The following is a 19,214-nucleotide window of genomic DNA, read 5'->3' as shown; positions in this document are numbered from 1 at the left end:
TGAGAAGATACCGCCGTCAAGTTGTAGTAGTTCCGGCAAGACTGATTCTCACACGACTCCAACGCACCACAGCCTCCTTGCCACGAGTAAGAGCTCCGGTCTGTCGCGTGATACCAAGCATGGCTGGGTATTAGTGTGACACCGTCGTTGCCGTCGACCTTGGTCTTATCATCTTCGAGGCCAATATACTTCTTGTAACGAAATTCAAGGCCGGTTTTTCGGCAAAACGGCAGCCTTCTCCACGCCGTCATCATCAGTTCTGGTCCTGAAGGGTGATGTCCAGGCTCCGTGTAGGCTAGTGCATGGAGCATCCATGCCCGCATGCGCTGAGGACCAAATTTCCTCCGGAGGGAGTCTGGTGCCAGGCTGTGAGGTAGTCTGTTCTGCACCTTTTCGCATGTAATCCCGAAGGCAGCGGCAGCGCCAAGAAGTAGAAAAGCAGTCCATTTCCGGGAGATGGGATGGTCCCTCTGCTGGAAGGATAGATCCGACTCCTTTGGAACGGAGGACCTGAGACATGGCCTGTATCCTTTTAATACCGAGTGGTTTGGATGCTCCCATCTCTGGCGCAACAGTACAATCGAAGTGCACCAGCCATTCGAGCCGCAAGCCAGCGTCGAGTTGAGTGAATGTCGGTGGATCCGAATAATCCAGTGTAGCCCGGTGATGACCACTTATGTTCTGCCCGAGCCTGTGCTCGTGGTCTGAGCCCGGGATTCTACAGCTCCTCAATTCGATCGATCTGTTCGGGCTGGTGCTAGGCTTTCTCTTTTCTAGAGCGATGCCCGCTTCGATGTCCGCCCATGTGATGACCTCATGCTCGCAAAGACGCACGTAACCCTGCCTTCCAATGCACAGGCGCTCGTCCCAGGGCTTCGTGATCTCCTCGGCTGAGAAAACGGTAGAAAGGTGGTCAACTTTGCAGCCGAGCAGTGCAGCCATTTCTTGTCGCCTTTGTGGGTACTGAACTTGCAGACGACCGATAGGCCGTGTCTCTTTCTATTGCTGTATCCCTGCTGGCAACTCACGCAGAGGAGGTCTCTTCGGAGACGTGACGCAGCTTCGCGTAGCTGCGCAGGGGGGCCACCGTTGAGTTCTCTAGCCTTCTCCTGGAAGCAGGACCTGGACAGACCGAATTTCCCGCCTGGTTCGTTTCCGCACGTATCGCACTGAAGACATCTGTCGTATCTTGAAAAGGGATTCGTCCGGAATACTTTGCAGTCAACAAGACGTCTCTAGCGTCTCGAGACTTGCGGAGAGAGAAGAAAGCAGCCTTGTCTTCATCATCGAGATATCGCATAGCCATGAGAAGAATCTCGTCTGGGGCGCTATAGATTGGGCTGCTCTCGAAGTTGTACTGGGCCCTTGCTGCCAAAGGGTCCATGCTCTTCTCGAGAAGAGACAGCTTAGCTTGGACTTGTTCCCGCCATTGGAGGAACTCTGGAGTCGTTGTCGTTTGGCATAAATCTTCAATCTCCTCCTCATCAAGGTCGTCGAATTCTGAGTGGTTCTCTATCGAATCGCTCTCCCATGACCCGACATCATCTGGTGAATCTTCATCAGCAGGCTCGAGCTCCATGGTCATTTCGGGGGTGGACGGCGACTGCCCCATCGTCGAGTGAGAGGCGCGTGATTTTGTGAGAAAGGTGAAGCTTCTCGCAGTCGAAGCAGATTTTGGAGAAGATATGTGTGCTGTGTGAGCTTAGGTCAAATGAGCCCCCGAGATATGCAGGTGCCTTAGGATGAGAGAAGCCTAAGATTTACCTAGAGTAGGCATTTAAGTAGCACATTGATAATGGCGAGTGCTGAGGTAACCCGCCTGCCTTAGGCGCATGTACTCCTCTGGAATTGGACTTCCTTGTTCGTTCCCAGTGGATGTTGAAGATGAAGTGCGATGCGACAAACGCGGTGGTTCAGGATGAGGCTGGTAAGGGCTGGTCTTTGCGATCACGAAGCTTCACCTAGGGAGTTGTCAGACTCAGTGGGTAAACTACTTAAAAAGGCGGGGTGAACTCACGAATGGGGTGACACAAAGAATAGAGACAAAGAGCAGGGCTTGGTGTATGTGTATGGTTTGATATTCCAATTGCCGGTTTCTATATCCCGAACCTACATAGTATGCTAGCATTAACTTGTCGTCCTAATATACAAAGAGTCCATCCCAAAAAAGCGCAAGCCAAAACACCGGGTATCTATATCCGAACAAATAAAACATGACGCCGATTGATGCGTTCAATACATGGTGTTCCCCTCGATGGAGAAGCGTCGGAAGGTTAACGAGAGAGCGCTCACTGGGGGAACCCCAGAGGAGCAGGCGGAGGCTGACCGCCAAACATGCGGGCATCTATCATGGGAATGCTGTGCTTCTCGTAAGGATGGAACGCTGTGGGATCCGCGGAATATCGGCTGCCGGCCTCGCCCTCGACGTCGTTGACCACCTCCCTAGTAAGCTCAACATAGTCGTACGCGAACTCGCCAATCTCGGCGTCGTCGATACCCAGAATCTCAGCTTCTTCGGAGACGCGTAGTCGGAGACCGGGGATCAAGTTCATGATGAACAGGATGAGGCAAGTGACGCTGAACGAGTATAGGCCTCCGCAGAAGGAGTCGGCGAGCTGATATCCCATCTGTGCCCAGTGGTGGTGAATCCAACCGCCGTTGATTCGAGAGTGGCCATCGAGGGCTGCGATAGTTGGGCTGGCGAAGAAGGCGGTGCAGATGTTGCCGATCAAACCACCGACGCCGTGGACAGCAAAGATATCAAGAGCATCGTCGATACCGAGGAGGAACTTGACCTTGGTGGCATAGTTGGAGCCGGAAGCACCGAGGACGCCAAAGATGACAGCAGCCCAAGGAGGAACGTAGCCTGGGAAATGTTAGCTGGTTTCCTTCGAGTGTGTTTGAGTGTGTGGTGGAACATACCGGAACCAGGGGTAATGCAGACCAACCCTGCGACTACGCCAGAGCAAAAGCCAACCGTCGAAAACTTCCTCTCCAAGCGGTAATCCAGCAGACACCAAGTAATGCCCCCCACGCAAGCAGCCAGGTTAGTGACTACGGCGGCCATGACGCCGCGCAGGTTGGCAGCGAGGGCGGAGCCGGCGTTGAAGCCGAACCAGCCGACCCAGAGGAAGACGGTGCCCGTCACGATGTGGGTCGCATTGTGAGGACGATAGTTGAGCTCGTGTGTCCCGTGGCCTCGGCGCTTTCCAAGCATCATGGAGTAGGCCAGGGCAGCACTGCCCGAGGCGATATGGACGGGGGTGCCACCGGCAAAGTCCAGCACACCCATCTTGTTAGACCATCCATTCGGGTTCCAAGTCCAACAGGCGATGGGATCGTAGACAATAGTAGCCCAGATGAAGATGAAGATGACGCATGGGAGCATGCGGCCACGCTCGGCGACGGCGCCGGTGGCAAGGGCGACGGTCATGGCGGAGAACATGCCCTGGTAGACGGCGAAGAGCATGTCCGGGACGTGAGCGGAGCCCACCGAGGGCCGGGCCAGGACATCCTTGAAGCCAAAGTTGGCCAGGTCACCGATGAAGGCGCCCGACGTGTGAGAAAATGTGAGAGAGAAGCCCCAGAAGAACCATTGGAAGCATGTTACCGATGCGCTCATTACTGAGAGCCATACTAATGAGAGGGCGGATTTGCGACGGGCGAGACCCGAGTAGAAGAAGCTGCATGACGCATGTTAGCCCACCAGCCAATCTAGATGGAGATGGATTGTTCGCCGAGACCAGACCGACAAAGGGGGACCCAGAAGGAAAATTTAAAAGACTCACCCGACACCAGGAACCATCAACAAGACGAGAGCAGTGGACGTGAGCATCCAAGCGATATCTCCTGGCTGCGGGCGCAGAGTGTCAGCTTGCGGGCGTTGGTTGCGGGACCCCCTGTGACCCACTGGTGGACAGAGCGGGCGTCCAAAGGCAGTGCGCAGAGGGGGCTTGGACTTGGTGGGAAGGGAAGGGAAGGGTAGAACTCACCTCATACCAGATGTTGACGTCCATCTCGAGGGGATTGGCGCCAGTCGCGCCGGTGCCGTTGTACTTGAGTTGGGTCGCTCCTCTTGCGTCGCCGTCGCCGCCCATGGCAGCGACGGTTGATGTGGCCATGGATGAGTGCAGGACCGCAAAGGTCAAGAGCGTCGTCGATATCGGTGTCGCGTGTGGCAGAAGGTGGCGGGACTTGAAGAGACTGCGACGGGCGAGTCTCTCATGACAGGGGTAGCTTGGGCGCAACCTCGAGGACGACAAGTTAGATGGTCCTGGGTCTGGGGATGCGGCTTGATAAGTAGGACTCCCCGAGGGGGAGGACCAGCTTGAGGACCTGCGGGCATGTCTGGGCTGGCTGGGGAGGGAAGCGATAAGGAAATCGATAGAGTGGTTGAAGGAGAGAGAGTGTGTGTCGGGCGACGGCCCAGAAACTGGAAACAGAGTTATCAGGATACGGCCGTGGCGTTTTCCGGCGACGTACTGGACCCAGCGCGATGGGTACGGGGGGACAAATTAAATCGCACACTCCAACACCTACACCAAGCATTTCACTGCTCCTCTTATTCTTTTCGCCCCCACCCTGCAACCTGCCTCCCCCGGACTAGCCCCCCGGCGTAGGCGGACGCTTATCGATTTGCGTTACCGGGCCTCATCATCGTCCTCATCAGCGCCAGGCACTTCAAATGTCATCCAGGTATGAGAAAAATGTCATTGCGCGCGCTTTGATCAACAAACTCTTCCATCCCAAAAGCTTCAATTGCCCATCGATCGATTCAATTGCCGACTCCCGAAGAGACATCCATATTGTCGAACACCACCCGCTTAATCATCACCATGACAGTCAGGAACAACAAGGCATCGAGAATACCGTGCTTCGCCTCACTGTCCATTCATGCTGTGTGCCCTGGCGCAAATCTCTGCCCTATCTGACACCAGCTCATCTTTCCTCCCATCATCCTCAATTACTCGCTACATCACTCTTCAGGTAAAAGAAAGACAAACGGCTACTAACCCGGAGATAGACAGGCTCGCAAGACACCCCAGATCTTGGGACTGATAAGACCCTTACCTGAACCCCAGATCCCTGAACTGAAATCTTGCCCCTGGATTCCTTTCCTCATGCTTTCCCTCACTACTCTCACCCGCCAGGAGCCGAGATGCGCCAGATTGTTTAAAAATCTCCCAGCTGTTGTTGGTTCCTTCTATTGACCAGGTTCTCAGATCTGCCGTGTCATGGGAACTTGCTTGTTCCTCTGCTGCCAGCTCATGTATGTAAACACGAGCTTTGATGTCTTTGAGACTCCGTCAGAGGACGGCACGGCAGCACCGGAAGACGCGGAATGGATGACGGAAATGTTGCTTAGCCTTATCTCGAGGAAGCTATTCATCATCCCGACTACACGGTCGAACCCTCCATTACCACCACCAGCATCAAGTGTAGCAACACTCAATCTCAACAACCCGTAGACAATGGCCTCATCGAGCACGCCTTCCCCAGCTCAAGTCGCCATGACCTCCTCTCCTCCCTGTCGGGAAAAAGAAAGGAAACGTAGGTACCTATGTACAAAACCTCCAAGCCTCAAATGACGTCCGGGGTCTCAGCTGCTGATAAGCTACCCCACGTCCATTGGCCGCCGGCCCAGGTGGGGGCTATCAAGACATGTACGCCCAGCCTCAAGCGTGCGTCGACGGGACGGACGAGGTCACAATGTCCTTGTTGATGAATCCGGCATTCATCAGTCACAATGGCTTTTTGTCTTGTGATTGAGTTTCACGACTTTCTTTTCTCGAGACTGTCACATTTGACATGTCCCCGTTCCATCCGCGGAGTTGATCACAACTCTAACTTTAGAGAAGATTGCTCAGGGGGAAAGATTACGCACCATGGATCAAGATTCCTACCAGGCTTGTTGGTCAAGGTTTCAAGATAGCGGAGTGATAAGCCAGAAGGCTTGAGCGTCAGCGGCAGGTACAAACACAGCAGCAGTCCGCATCGTACGGGGTGGCGGTGATGTTCTCGCGACTCTCCAATATTGATCTCAAACACATTCATAAGAGTAGTTTCTCGGGTACGTGCTGAGTAGCATGATTTGTCCCTCCGTGAAGATCATAAGCTGTAGCTGGCGATGCTCTGTGATGACGATCAGAAACACCATGCACAGCCCCCTGATCTGCCTTCAACTGTTATCACTCTCGCAAAACTCGACAATTGATTGCTATGACACATCAGACCATTTCTCTCAGGTACACACATGTTGAGTTGCATCCCCCAGGCCGATTATCAACGACGTCAGGAAAGGTGGCGCTTACCCCTGACTACTGCACGGTGTGTCGAGCATGGAGAGCGAGGTAACAAGACCGACGAGAGGGAGCCTCACTTTCCTTCCATCGTACGCTCGATATGCACCCTTCTAGATAAAGCAGGTCATTAACTATTACACACCGAATGAGGAATCTCACTTTCCCTGTTCCCCCTGTAGTGATCGGGGTCGTGTTAGTTCAACGCTTGCCATCCTCCGCCGTAACCTCGCCTCCCGGAACTTCCACTTGCATGTTCCTAGTGCTATCTGGAGAGTTCCTGGTAATTCCGGGGTAGTCATATTAGGAGGTACCGGTAAATTTTCCCCAAAAGAGGAAATTGTACAGGAACGGGTGACAGGATATGAGACAGAGTTGCTTTGACCTGTATAGACGCGAGATTGCCAGGGCACGTGAAAAGATAACCAGAAGACAAGACGATTTATAAGAGAAACCAATGTGGCAATCTGATCTGAGACTTGTGTTGGTTGAATGAGAAGACAAATGCTGGGGTATAATGGTGATAGTGTCCGTGTTACGTACCGCTACTATCGTCCAACGGACTAACGGAGCACTTGGTTCTTAACATGAGGTCAACTTAGCCAAAGCAACCAATTCTCAGGCCGAGCTGAGGCATTGGCACTGTAGGTACGCAGCTGAATAGCCCACGGACTGCAAGCTGCGCAAGGGTATCAGCACCATACTTAGTTGTAACAAAGAGACCTTGATGTGAGAGAGCGTTCCCAGCTCAGCATACATGTCACAAATAGCAGATGAACCATGGAGCATTGTTATGTATCAATTGACTTGATAGGCTATATATATTATACAAACTGTCGACTACACTTCTACACTCCTCCCGAATAGCCAAACTGTAATACAAGACATTATATACCAAAAAGGGTCGCGGTCAATGTATGACCCGCGTAATGTATATTCAGGCTTTAGAAAGCCCTTCACCGTCAAAACTCCAGAGTGCCTTCTTTTGTTCCCAATCGCGAGCACCAACATATATGTGTGCGTGCGCGGCACCGTATCCCAAAGAATATTGTAACCAACTCGGTCCATCAGGTGACTCTTCCAAGGCCACCGAGGAAATGCGTAGCCAGTCCCATTTTGCCAGGCCGCTATGAATCGTTGCCAAATATTGGCAAGTCGTGAAATCAAGAAACTCCGTTTCGCTAAATGCAGCATCCGTGTCAAGACACCTGATATGTGCTCCCTGTCCTCTTCTCATTAGGGGCGTGTCCCATTCTTCAACGTCCTCCTCTTTCAACCACTCAGCGTCTTGAATCTTTCCTCAAAGGACTTCATTTGCTCCTGCTCTAGGAGCTTCTGTAATCGCCGCGTCTCGCGGACCGCGGCCTCTCGCTCGTCTTGGAGGTTCAGGACCTCGATCTGAGCGGCGCTCATCCTGGCAACAACATCTTGCATCTCATGCTCAGCGTCCTCGAGGGCCTTCTCGAGTTCCGACACGCGCTCCCGGAGCACCTCCATCTGGGCAGCATCCTCAAAGGACTTATCCGTGATTCGTGGAGAAACAGGGCCAGGGAATCGCGCACTGAGGGGGCTCAGGAGCGAAGGCTTGCGACCCGATTGGAAACTAGGAGAGCGCAGGCCTCCGCGGGTAGGGCTGCTCATGCGCTGAAGATGGGCGTTGTGAGCCTCACGGATCGCCGTGATCTCCTCCTCGTGACGGTTGACCCGATCCTCCGAAGCTGTCTGCGCAGCAATGAGCTGTTCCTCCATAGTCCTGAGGCGCACCTGCAGGTCGGCGATGCGGTCCGAATTGGCCTTGCGATCGTTCTCGCCTCGAGTCACGGCATTGGCGAGACGCTCTCGGAGCTGGGCGTTTGATGAGAGCTGATGCCGAACCTGGGAAGCAAGCTCCTCCACCCGACGGGCGGATTCGTTGAGGTCATCGGCAAGGGCTCGCTCACTCTCCATGGCCTGGCCCTCGCTGGCGCTGAGCTCATCATACTGGTTCTTGAGAACGTCAACCTCATGCTTGGCGGCGTCACGTTCGGAGACGGCGATGGAGAGGGTGCGCTCCAGTCGTTCCATGGCGAGCTGGGTCTTATCGTCGTTTGCCGTGTCGTGCTCGAGCTGCTTGATGCGCTCCAATGAGTCGGCATACGCTGCCTGCAGTTCTTTGTAGGCCTTCTCCAGGGACTCTGAGGTGACAGGTCCGTTGGGGCTGGCAAACGAGCCGCTGGAAGTGCTGGAACCACTCGAACGGGCGAATGATTCCGGAATGAGAATGTCCTTCTCCTTGAGAAGGTCACGTAGGAGGGCAATTTCCTCCTCGGCTCTATCAAGATCCATCTTCAATCCACCAAGGCCATTCTCCACCTGATACTTCTGCTCAAGGGCATCCTCAGCGCGGCGTCGGAGAACGTTAATCTCGGTGCGCAAGTTGGAGATTTCTCTCTCGAAACCAGCCTTGCGCGGTGACGTAGACATGAGTCTCTCCCGCTCGTGCTGCAGGATGCGGATCTTCTTCTCGTTCTCCCGGTTTTGAAACTCCTGTCGCTCAAGGAGGCTCTTAAGGGCGCTGTGAAGAGCATCTCGCTGAGCCTCGACATCCTTTAGCCGCTCGGCGAGGGCTTCTCGAGATTCCGCCTGCACGTTCTTAACACTGTTGGACCTCGAAAGACCCGATGGCCTCTGTCCTCGGAATGAACTAGTCGCGACTGAGTTTGATCGCGCAAGGCCGCCAGACATCGCGCGGGACATGCGGTTGAGGGGAGGCGTCGAAGTACCCGATTTCGAGCCTTGTCGCAATGTGTCGTTCTCCCGCTTCAGCATCTGAAGCTCCTGCTGCATCTTGGAGGACTCGTACGTAAGATTTGAATACTCGGCAGCCTCTGCCTCGAGGCCCTCGACGCGCGCCCTCAACTGGGGAACAATCTCATCGCGAAGATTGTCGCGCTCACTGCAAGCTTCATGGAGCTCCCCTCGGATGGCGTTGATGAGGTCCTCAAAGTTGTTCTTAACTGTGCGCTCCTCGGACAATCGCCTCCTAAGATCGCCACAAGTTGTCTCGAGGTCCTTGAGTCGCCCGCTGGCATCCATGTTGTTCATTTGAGCCAGATCAACTTGCGATGCCCTCTCGGCAAGCTCCTTGATCTGCTGATCGAGCGCTTTTCGTCTCCCCCGCTCATCTTGTAGTTTGTTGGTAAGTTCTAAACGTATCGAGGCCTTTTCTTGTTCGGCTCTTCTATGGACCTTGTCCAGTTCGTCTCGGCTTAGTTCGCTGTCGCTCGTCTTGGCTGAACTGTAGCCCGAGTCGGAGTAGTAGTCGCTGGTCCTCTTGCCAGGGGTTTGAGAGTTGTTGATTTGGTCTTGAAGTCGGTCCACCAAATCTTCCAGGTCCATCTCGCGCCGGATAGAGCTTGCTAGCTCGACGCTGATGGCCTTGAGTTCTTCTTCCATTTCGTCGATTTGCGCAGAAGTTGAAGACTGTGAAACTTGTGAGTATGTTTGCCACATATATTGTGACCATTAAGCCACCCTTGACTATAGTGTCATTGGATATGCTTACCGTTGAATAGGGGGTATCATTTGCTCCGCCGTTCCTCCCAGGCGAAATGGGCGACGATATAGATGAGAACTCCGTGGCGGATGGTGAAGGCGCTGCCCAGCTAAAGAGGGCAGCGAACGGGGAGGTTTGGCCGGGTGACTTTGGCAAGGGTTTGTTCAACTGAGGCGACGGCGTGGTCTGAACAGAAGGTGGTGTTTGTGCCCCGTCGGGTGGTGTATCGTAATTGGCGACGTCGATTGCGACCTTGTCAAGTTTCAGATGAGGAGGTGTCGGCTTTGGGGCATACATGGGCGCAGGGGCGGGTTTGGATTTAGGAGTTTCGGAAGCGATTGAGCCAGTTTCTTTGACGTTGACGTCTGTTTCATCAACGTGATCGACTGTTCTGACAGCGCTAGGACCAACGACAGTTTCTTTGTCACTGGAATCGACTTTTGTGACCTTTGCGACGGTTGCAACCTTTGCGATCTCGGCCTCTTCGTCACTGGTGTCGTCGTCGGTGTCGCTCCCGTCGAGCACGGTCTTAGGGGTAACGTCTGGCGCAGAGTCTGACTTGAAGTCTGAGATCAGATCATCATATCCATCCAGGACGTCAGAGAAGTCAGAGTGTGAGGCGGTAGGGCTGTGGCCTGGAATGTTCTGCGACCCAGCGGGAGTCGCGCTTAGGGTCGCCAGACTTTTGTCGGAGGGTCTACCACGAGAGGATTCCAGTCAGCAACGGGTTCCATGGGGAGGTGGGATTCGGCTATGTGAGACAAAGAACGGAGGGGACTCACTGGCTAGCCGGCGGCGAGGCACGGGCTGCGGGAGAGAATTCGTACAGCGTAGGACTGTCGACGGAATCGGGCCTGGCGAACCTCTGGTCTGGCTTTGGGAGCTGCAGCGGCGAGGGTAATGGCGATCCGGAGGAGGAGAATCGGAGAGCCAGAGCGGAAGCCGACGACGACAGAGGTTTGCGCTTGATGGGCGGCCCGGTCGGAGAGGTGACGGAAGCGGACGCGGGAGCAGCAGGGCCGGAGGCGGAAGAGGTGTAGTCGACCGTCTGGGAGCGAGAATGCACGGCCGCGTTCCTGGAAGAGGCTTCGGGCAGACTTCGAAGAGGGTGGTCCGATGTTGAAGAAGACCGGCGAGATATGTCGTCAGGGTCAGTAGAAGCCGAGGCAGATGGAACGTCGACAGGAGGTGCAGTAGTATCAGGACGAGTATCAGAGTTGAAGGTGGACAAAGAAGGCATCGGCACTGCAGCAGGCGCCGGGGCGGCGGCCAGGGCAGGTTCCATATTTGGAAGATATACCGACGACCGTCTCGATACGAACCCAGAGGTTAATTCGTATGAGGCCTTGGACTTGGGGGAGAGCGCGGCAAGAGCCCAGCCAAGTCGAGTTGGTGTGTGAGTGGTGTGGGGGGTGAGGTCGAGACAAAGGGCGTGTGACGTGTTGACCCAGGGGCCAGCAATAATGTCTTATCGCCGGAAATGGAATTGACCCATGGATAGTCGGGATGGGATGGGATAGAATAGCGGACAGTAAGGGCAGGCGAACGAGTTAGCAAGAGGAAGAGAAGGAGCCCCAGGAGACGAAGTGAAGGGATGAGATGGAGAGAATGAGCACGCGCCGAGCTAGAGGGGAGAATTGCAGCGATGGCTGGGGACCATGCGCGCTGGTCGACGGTCGGCCGGACTCTGTATCGCCGCTAAGTCAGGGGTCCAATGGACCTCGAAAGAGCTTGTCGACGCTGAAAATGGCCTTGTTGAAGCCTTCAAGGGGACGGGAGAAAGGGGGTGGGGATGCAGCCTCGGTGGGGATGACGGGCGGTTGGAGTGGGCTACTAGGTAGCCTAATCCTGGACCGTGTGCGTGGGACCCCCGCAAGCCAGACCAGACCTCTTCCAAGGAAAGAAAGGCTTGGTTCTTTGGGTTTGTTTGCCAATCACCAGGCCAGAGTAGGAATCTCGAAGGCGTGGAATGACGAGGCTTGGATGTAGAGCGCCTCTGGCTGGCTGACGATGTCACGGCCGGCAGCAAACGACGAATCAGCCAGTCCGACGACGACCTCGCAGCGGCACGAGACAGAGGGCTGAACCACTCAGAGGTCTTCCGTACCTGAGAAGCGCCGGGAACCTGGGGGAGGCCGTGGCCTGGGCGACCAATTGCGACCGAGTGACCAGGGTGGCTTTCTGGTGATGGTGGTGATGAAGGTGAAGATGGCGGACAGAGAGGCGAGGGCAGGGGGGTACCTGCGCTAGCGCCGAATGCTCAAGGTTCAAGGTTGCCCTGGGCGCTTCAGGGATTCGTCCAGTCGGTGGTGCGTTCAGGGGGCAGGCAATTACTGTAATTGACGATTGAATATCTCTGCGCAATGAGCGGCATAACCACTTGCTGTCTTTAGTTCATGTATAGGCAAGGAGTGGGCGTCTGCAATGTAACCTTCCAGATATCTGCCAATTCGCCGCTCTGAGTGGACGGTTCTTCTGCTGTGATGTGGCACGCGCAGCTGTAAGTGGGAGGGAACCCAAGACCACGCTGACTGGTTTCTGCGATTGATTGATTGATTGATTGATGGTTGATTGCTGGAACGGCCTAGTTCATCTGGTTGGCCCTCTGGCAATAATAAAATCAAACCCTTGATGGGATGAAAGAGACCAGAAAAAGAGACGGACAAACAACAAAGGCCAACCCGTGGTCAATGCCTGTGTGTGGCTTAACGTGGTTGGGCCACCGAAGCCATGAGGCATGAGAGGGAAGCGCAGGGCTGGTGCAGGGGGCACTCACCAAGAGGTGGACGGCATGAATCGAGATTCCTGGGATCAGCCTGGTATTTTGATCCATCTTCTAGCGGATGTCACGGCCGTCTTTAAAGGCCATGCCATGCTGTGCAACCGACACTTGTATCGTGATCGTTACCCGTTCGGCGGCTATCGAGACGGGACGCTCTGTGCATATATGCACGTAGCCGCCCGTACTGTTGAGGGAAAAAAGCTTGTTTTACTTCAGCGTCTGCTGAAGCAAGTGATATCATCTGCAGATATTTCTCGTCGTGATGCCCAGGTTATCCTTGATTCCCCCAGCAACAACACACCACACAAACCCGCTTTACCGCTCGAACCAGCCTGGAAGGGTCTATCGAACCTCGCGTGTCTGCTAGTGCTTCACGTGCTTGACATGGACGCCGCGCTAATTAACGCTGGCTCGCAGAATGCAATCCAATGTGATGCAGAGACGCCGCCGGTGACAGGACAGGCTTGTAAAGTGCAGACCCAACTTTATCTTCAGAGCCCAGCGCAATAACTAACGCTGGATCGTTAACCAACACCCCCGGCTCTTTCTTGGAACGGCAGGCCAGATGGCGGTGAGCAGCTTGGAATCACACTAAGCGCCTTGTCATACTTCAACGGCTCTTTGCAGTTCCATTGGCGCCTTGGCTAGAGCAGGAACCGTGTCATTGATCGACGGCGCCGCGGCTTCATCGATATGTGCACGACGTCTGCGGTATCAGGAAGCGTTCGGCACTTGATGATACCGATACATAGTTTACGCTTCATTTCTCATCGTCGCATCCACTCGTGGCAACCAGCTTTCTACCACCCTCTTGTTGGCTTCCATCTCAGGGTCTTCTCTCCCTTCGAATTCCCGTCCATCTCCGTCTTGACTGAACCTAAAACGCAGATCAGGGTCCAAGGGAACGACTCGGAAATTTGAACAAATGATGCAACCCTGAATCTACTCGGCCTACAAATTGCATCTTTGATCACATCAGGCGTCTTGCCTTGGACGGCTTGAATCTGGGGGCAGTTCCGCTAACCAAGACGAGGTCCATCTCCGTTTTGCCCAGCAGGGGGGAGGGGGAGGGGGGTCCATGATGTGCTCATTTACGAAAATACAATGATAGGAACCTCTCTTTATTGCCGTGGCAAGCTAAGGCTAGTATTCATGCGTGCCATTTGTTACCATGAACTGCCGCCTCAAGGGTAGATGACGAGGGAGCTTGTCGATCCCTTGTTCTAGCTAGCAAACCCCTTCCCTTCACAGAGGAACAGCGGCATATCTCGGAAGACGGCCAAGCAGACCACCAGATCAACTTCATCAGACCAAGACGCCGTCTCCAAGCTACCGCGTAGGACGCCGTCAACCTACATATCTCTTCTCGAGTCGAGGCCAACGAACCCTGATCTCCTGATCAAGAACGTTCCCACCCCCACCGATCGAAATGAGTGGCGCTTGCAGCGCGTAATAACCACAAACACAGACCTTTTCCAAACCAATGTCGATCGATCCCTTTAGTATCAGGGGAAGATATGACGGCGACGTTGATCGCAACCCTCGACGGAGGTGTTCGAGTTGCCGCCGATCGTAGACTCAGCTTGCGTAGTTTCCGGGGTTGCTCTCCGTTCTGGGAAAGACAGCCAGCCTCTCTCATAAAATCGAATCCCTTTACGGAAGCACAGCTGCTGTAGGGTATTGGCATCGTCATGGGTCAAGATGCCATTGGGCGCATGCGTGAGATGACATGATTTGCCCATCTGCGTCCATAATCAAATCAGCATGTAGGCCCGAGTCTGCAGCCATCGTCTAATAGTTCTTCATATGCGTGTGCTTAGTGTGATTGCTGATATTGTAACCGGCTGCACGCCTCGACTCATTTTGCTTTTGCCCGTTGCGAATCAACTTGTCCTGGTGGTGGCCCTGAGACATGCCACCAACACCATCCGAAGTTATCAGCCGAGACCTCGAGGCAAGGCGCCGTGTGAATTGTGACAGATGAAAGCTGACAGAACCAGAAACCGGGGGCACGGGAAACTTAAGACAGGCCGCATTGGGATGCTTTATTCCCACACGGCCGAGTTGAATGTGGCTCTTGGTCAAGATCGACAACCAACGGCCGCTCGACAGGTACCCTGTGAACTCCCCTATACCTCAGGATCATGGACACGTAGGCACCGGGAACAAACGAGCAACTGAAACACTGTTTAATGATATGTTATCTATACGCTGTTATACCCGACAACCCACTGCAACAAGAATCCAGTAGAGACGCCTATTATACCCAGAAAAGGCTCCATCACGAAATCGGCTTCCCCTTTGGCAACAGAGTCCAGTGGCCACTACATGAGCACTTGCGCTGCTGACCCAGAACAAATGTGAACCCAGGACGGCTGCCAAACACATCCTCCATCACTGCCGCACACCGCGTGCATCGTCTCCATTGACGGTTGGGAGAAGGTTTTATCTCCATCCGCTTGAACACGTCAACGTAGAACATGCCCCGTGCCTTCTTCTCCGCTAGGCTGTGCTCATCGTCCTGAACCTCAAGGAGGTCGTAGTTTGCAAAGAACAGCCGTGACGGGTCCGTGGAACTTCGGAATGCTGGTAGGTCTGTGGTGAAGAACTTCTTCATGATCTGAAGAAATGCCGGTGGAGGCGACGCAGCCAGGAGCATAGAGAGCTCGAACTGGATTCGAGCTGTCTTGACAGCCACATCAATCTGCTTCCCCTGCGGCGCGTTATGCTGGGCCTTGACAAGGTTTGGGAGGAAGACTTGGTAGGCTTGCCTGATCTCCTTGCTGAGCTCAGTCAGGAGAGCCTCAAACTCTGCCACCTTGACGAGCCCCGACGACGTCATTTGCTGCATTTTTTGATAGGCCTGTTGCAGCTGAGGGGCTGTCCTGCCAGTCGATGAACCATCTGCCACGGCTGACTGTCGACGATAAAAGTCAATGGCTCGTGTGCTCAAGGCCTCCAAGTGGCCCAATCTGCGGCAAACTGCCGACAAGAAGCCTCGGCTAGACGAGCTTAAGAGGAAATGAAGCGAGATATTGCCCTTTTCATGCAAGTATGGAGCGATCTCGTTAAAACGCTCTCGGGTCAATAGCTCCAAGAACTTGTTGTCGTTCATGAGTTCGAAGAGACAGTCAATCAACCAAGCGACAAGATCCAAGGCCCATTTACCACAGCCAGCCAGAGTTTCTACGACCTCTGCATCAAATGTGAGCGGCTACCCTTAGTACCAATTTGCGTGACCAGACTACTTACCAGGTTCATCCAGAGGACTCAGCTTTTCCCTGACAGTCAGGGGAGTATTGCTCGCAATCGTAACAAGAACCACGGCGTTCCGCACGTTCAATGCCAGCATGGAAAACCTGCCCTGGAAAGATCGAGAATTCAACTCGCCGCGGAATCCCAATGCGTTCATGATGCTGAAGCAATACTGTAGCGAACCATTCCGCACAAGGGCATCGTGGTGGGTATCCTCCGAGTAGTCCACTTGGATTTTGAGAATCCTGATCAGTTCCGTAATCCAGTCTTGGACAAATCCTGTTCTTGATGAGCGGATATTCATGCTTCTCACGGCATAAGTAGCTTACTCTTTTTTGTGGTGTATGGCCGGACAATGGCAAGCATGTCATCATAGTTATTTTGGTAGAACATCGACGGTGCAGCTGTCACGGTCAAGGCGGCAATGCTTCCGGAGTATTGCGCTAGATTCATCAGCAACACGTCCATAGGCTTGGGTAAGAGTGGACATACGATCTTGCATAGAGTTTCCAATATCGCCTAGAGGAAAATGCAGCTTGTTCCACCTCACCTTTCCATCATCACCCATCTGAATCATGGAGCAGTAGGTAGGCGAAAAGGCCACTTGCTGGCCTAAAGAATTGTTAACGCAAATCATGATGCTGGCCAAGAGACTTACAAGGTCCTTCATCGGCAAAGGTCCATCCTAGCTGTCGAAGATTGATAACCTTGGTTGTGTCTTGGTTTGTATAGAGCTCCTCAAACGTGAGCCTGTCGCGAAACTCGACCGTGCCATCCGCGAAAGCCAGCACCAGCACCTTGCCGAAGTGAAGTGTGTGGAATGCGATGACAACCTTGTTGATAATGACGGGAGCAACCTTGCGAAGTTGTGTGATGTTGGGAAGCTCTGAAGAAAGGCTGTTTCGTCGACCCCCGAGCTGCTCAAAGGCCTGATGCAGGTGTTGTCGTGACTCGACAGCTTCCCAGCGATCGATGAAACCCTGGGCCATTTGATAGGGCCCCTCACTAGAGGTGCGTGACCTGACAACGACAACCATCGGCGGTGTGGTGTTCATACCAGTGCTGTCCATCAGCGAGGGAAGAACCTCCAGGTGAGAGAGCTCGGCCATTAAAGCATCGTTGTTTGAATCACTAGAGCCGCCCTGCAGCCAATTTGTGGTTGCTAGGTGTTTCTCAACCAAGGATGGATTGAGGTTCCCAGCTGGCCGGCCAGCGCTCTTGTCGGGCTGAGGTGTCTGGCCCCAGTGTATCTCGATCCTGACCAGCCTTAATTGCTTTGAACTTGTAGCCAAGGCGAGAAGTAGGTGCTCTATTAGAGGTCAGTACTTGAACATTGGGTTGGTGGGCGGACACGCACTCTTTTCGGAGGCAAACGCAGCATGAGTGATGACATCATCAGATGAGCTGACGCTCTCAAGCTCAATAGTGGTTTCTTCGATCCTGTTGTTGTTTTGCGACCATATCATTCTGAGAATACCGTTTGTGGTGAGGGTGAAAAGAGCGCTCTTTGCCGGGTTGGGGTGTGAGGGACCACCAGCCTGAACAAAAGAGCTTTCATAAGTATAGCCGTTGCCATGCTTTGTCGCTGGTCCGTACATGACGTTGTAGGACTTTCATACTCTGTTAGAAATAAATCCAAGGGCTTCCTTTTCCCGCATAGATAAGCTTGCTTCTCCGCCGTCTTGCACATACCTGTTGGTTGGACGGAGTGATGCTGAGCCAGTAAGCTCCAACGACAGCGTGCACATCATCAACGGGATCAGTGTCCCATTTCCTCTGGAGAAAAGGATGATTGAGCGAGATGGAAAAGCTGACAATACTGACACGCCCGACTGCATCGATGATGGCCAAGTCAGGGCTGCTTGTGTTTGCCCATACCAGGTGGACTAGAGGGACAGCAGGTGAGCCCTTGACAAGGGGACATGTGGTTGGTTCACTGAGGTCCCACGAGCCATTATCTGTACTGCGTCGCAGATAGCGGAGCTCGAGATTCTGGCCGTCTGGCGTGATGGAAGCGATGGTGCCGGTTCTCGACCAAGATACAGTCCTGTTGTGAGGTTAGTTGAAGCGTCCACCGACAAATTTGCAATTTTCATACTGGCAACACCCTCGACTTCTCAGATCGTCCATCCTCTGCTGGAGCTGCTTGCTTGGAGCCCTTACGGGAAGCGAGAGGCCCACGGCATCGCCAAACAGGTCGTCGACATCGTTGAGGTCCACTGGCATGGCATTATCCAGCATGAGAGGCATCTTTTCCGCAGTCATTGGAAGAGCGACGGGGTATCAAAAGGAAAGGTCAAAAAAAGAAGTAAGAATACATGAGTAGCAAAAGTTTAACCCTGATTCACCGATCCAACATGACCGGGCGATGAACAGTGATGCCTCAGTTGTAGCTGGATAAAGTTAGAGATGGATGGCTGGACTGAGAAAGGCTGAGGCTGAGGCCGTGGGTGTTGGCTGACACGCTGTCTCATTGGCTTGTGCTTTTGCCTTCAGTGGATGCCACGCCGGAAAAACGACGGCAAGACATAAAAGTTCACGACGAGACGCGTTGACTTTAGCGCGTCTGCATCTCTCAACTCAGAGAAATTGAGGGCTTCATGTATCATTGAGACTTCTTTGTTCGTCTGGATGAGATGTTGACCACCTCATGCAGACGCAATTTCATATTGTCTTTGTCTTGGAAGAGAGATTGAAAAGATGACGTGTCTTCTGGCACTATTGGCCACGGGAAGCTGCCTCAACCACGTCTTTCAAGTTGAAGCTTGTTGAGTCATCGTGCACGATGTTTGCGTTGGCTCATGCTCTCATCTTGAAGCATCATGAATGCAAGAACTGCCTGCAATCATGAGAGGCAGCTGGCCGAGGTCCTGAGCAACTGCCAGCTGAGCTTGTGCTCACGTGGCCAGTTCGGTTCGTCTACACGTCCATGTTAGCTCGTGCCATCCCACAAAGACGATTCACTTCGAATCACTGTCAAATTGCCATCGCCTACGCCGCCTAGAGAAAATCGCACCATTCCTCCTAAGACGCTTAGCCATCTCGGCAGTTGGTCTTCGCTCACTGCGACGTTTGACACGCCGGGCTCACCCTGCCTGGCGATGTGGTTCCCGGACATTGGTGTCGCTAGGCGGAGCCACCGATGGCTATCGCGCCACGCCCGGACGAGTCGAGCACAGGAATGGGGCGACTCCTTTCATCACGGGCCCTTGGATGCAAGTGCACATATGCACGGCAGACGGTAAGTGGCGCCCAGAAGCGAAGCCTGGCCCTGAAGAGTGCGTCGTCTGTGCTTCTCATGTTGTGCTCCACACGCTCCCATGGGCGCAGTTTCAGGTACACA

At 53.8% G+C, this 19,214-nt stretch overlaps 4 protein-coding genes across 4 annotated transcripts; all 4 read right to left on the bottom strand.

The window, feature by feature from the left end:
* Positions 1 to 204: 204 nt before the first annotated feature.
* MRS44_000943 (uncharacterized protein) lies at positions 205 to 1,612 on the bottom strand (the record flags this gene model as incomplete). The annotated part of the gene is made up of 2 exons (XM_065624249.1): positions 205 to 952; positions 1,029 to 1,612. 2 exons carry the CDS (start codon positions 1,610 to 1,612, stop codon positions 205 to 207), a joined length of 1,332 nt encoding a protein of 443 aa, XP_065479949.1.
* Positions 1,613 to 2,288: 676 nt separating this feature from the next.
* MRS44_000942 (uncharacterized protein) lies at positions 2,289 to 4,121 on the bottom strand (the record flags this gene model as incomplete). The annotated part of the gene is made up of 4 exons (XM_046275026.2): positions 2,289 to 2,866; positions 2,923 to 3,683; positions 3,789 to 3,853; positions 3,993 to 4,121. 4 exons carry the CDS (start codon positions 4,119 to 4,121, stop codon positions 2,289 to 2,291), a joined length of 1,533 nt encoding a protein of 510 aa, XP_046138839.2.
* A 3,450-nt stretch (positions 4,122 to 7,571) lies between these two features.
* MRS44_000941 (uncharacterized protein) lies at positions 7,572 to 11,119 on the bottom strand (the record flags this gene model as incomplete). The annotated part of the gene is made up of 3 exons (XM_046267562.2): positions 7,572 to 9,761; positions 9,844 to 10,531; positions 10,617 to 11,119. The coding sequence occupies 3 exons, from the start codon at positions 11,117 to 11,119 to the stop codon at positions 7,572 to 7,574; spliced, it is 3,381 nt and encodes a 1,126-aa protein (XP_046138838.2).
* A 3,778-nt stretch (positions 11,120 to 14,897) lies between these two features.
* Positions 14,898 to 18,136, bottom strand: MRS44_000940 (uncharacterized protein; the record flags this gene model as incomplete). The annotated part of the gene is made up of 8 exons (XM_065624248.1): positions 14,898 to 15,811; positions 15,869 to 16,150; positions 16,201 to 16,314; positions 16,364 to 16,483; positions 16,530 to 17,180; positions 17,229 to 17,409; positions 17,564 to 17,918; positions 17,970 to 18,136. The coding sequence occupies 8 exons, from the start codon at positions 18,134 to 18,136 to the stop codon at positions 14,898 to 14,900; spliced, it is 2,784 nt and encodes a 927-aa protein (XP_065479948.1).
* Between the last annotated feature and the right edge of the window lie 1,078 nt (positions 18,137 to 19,214).

This window comes from Fusarium solani, assembly GCF_023522795.1.
Source record: "Fusarium solani strain SB1 chromosome Unknown bctg00000000, whole genome shotgun sequence".
In the NCBI taxonomy this organism is placed as follows: Eukaryota; Fungi; Ascomycota; class Sordariomycetes; order Hypocreales; family Nectriaceae; genus Fusarium; species Fusarium solani.
The sequence above is the reverse complement of the archived record's forward strand: the minus strand, read 5'-3'. Positions and strand labels throughout refer to the sequence as shown.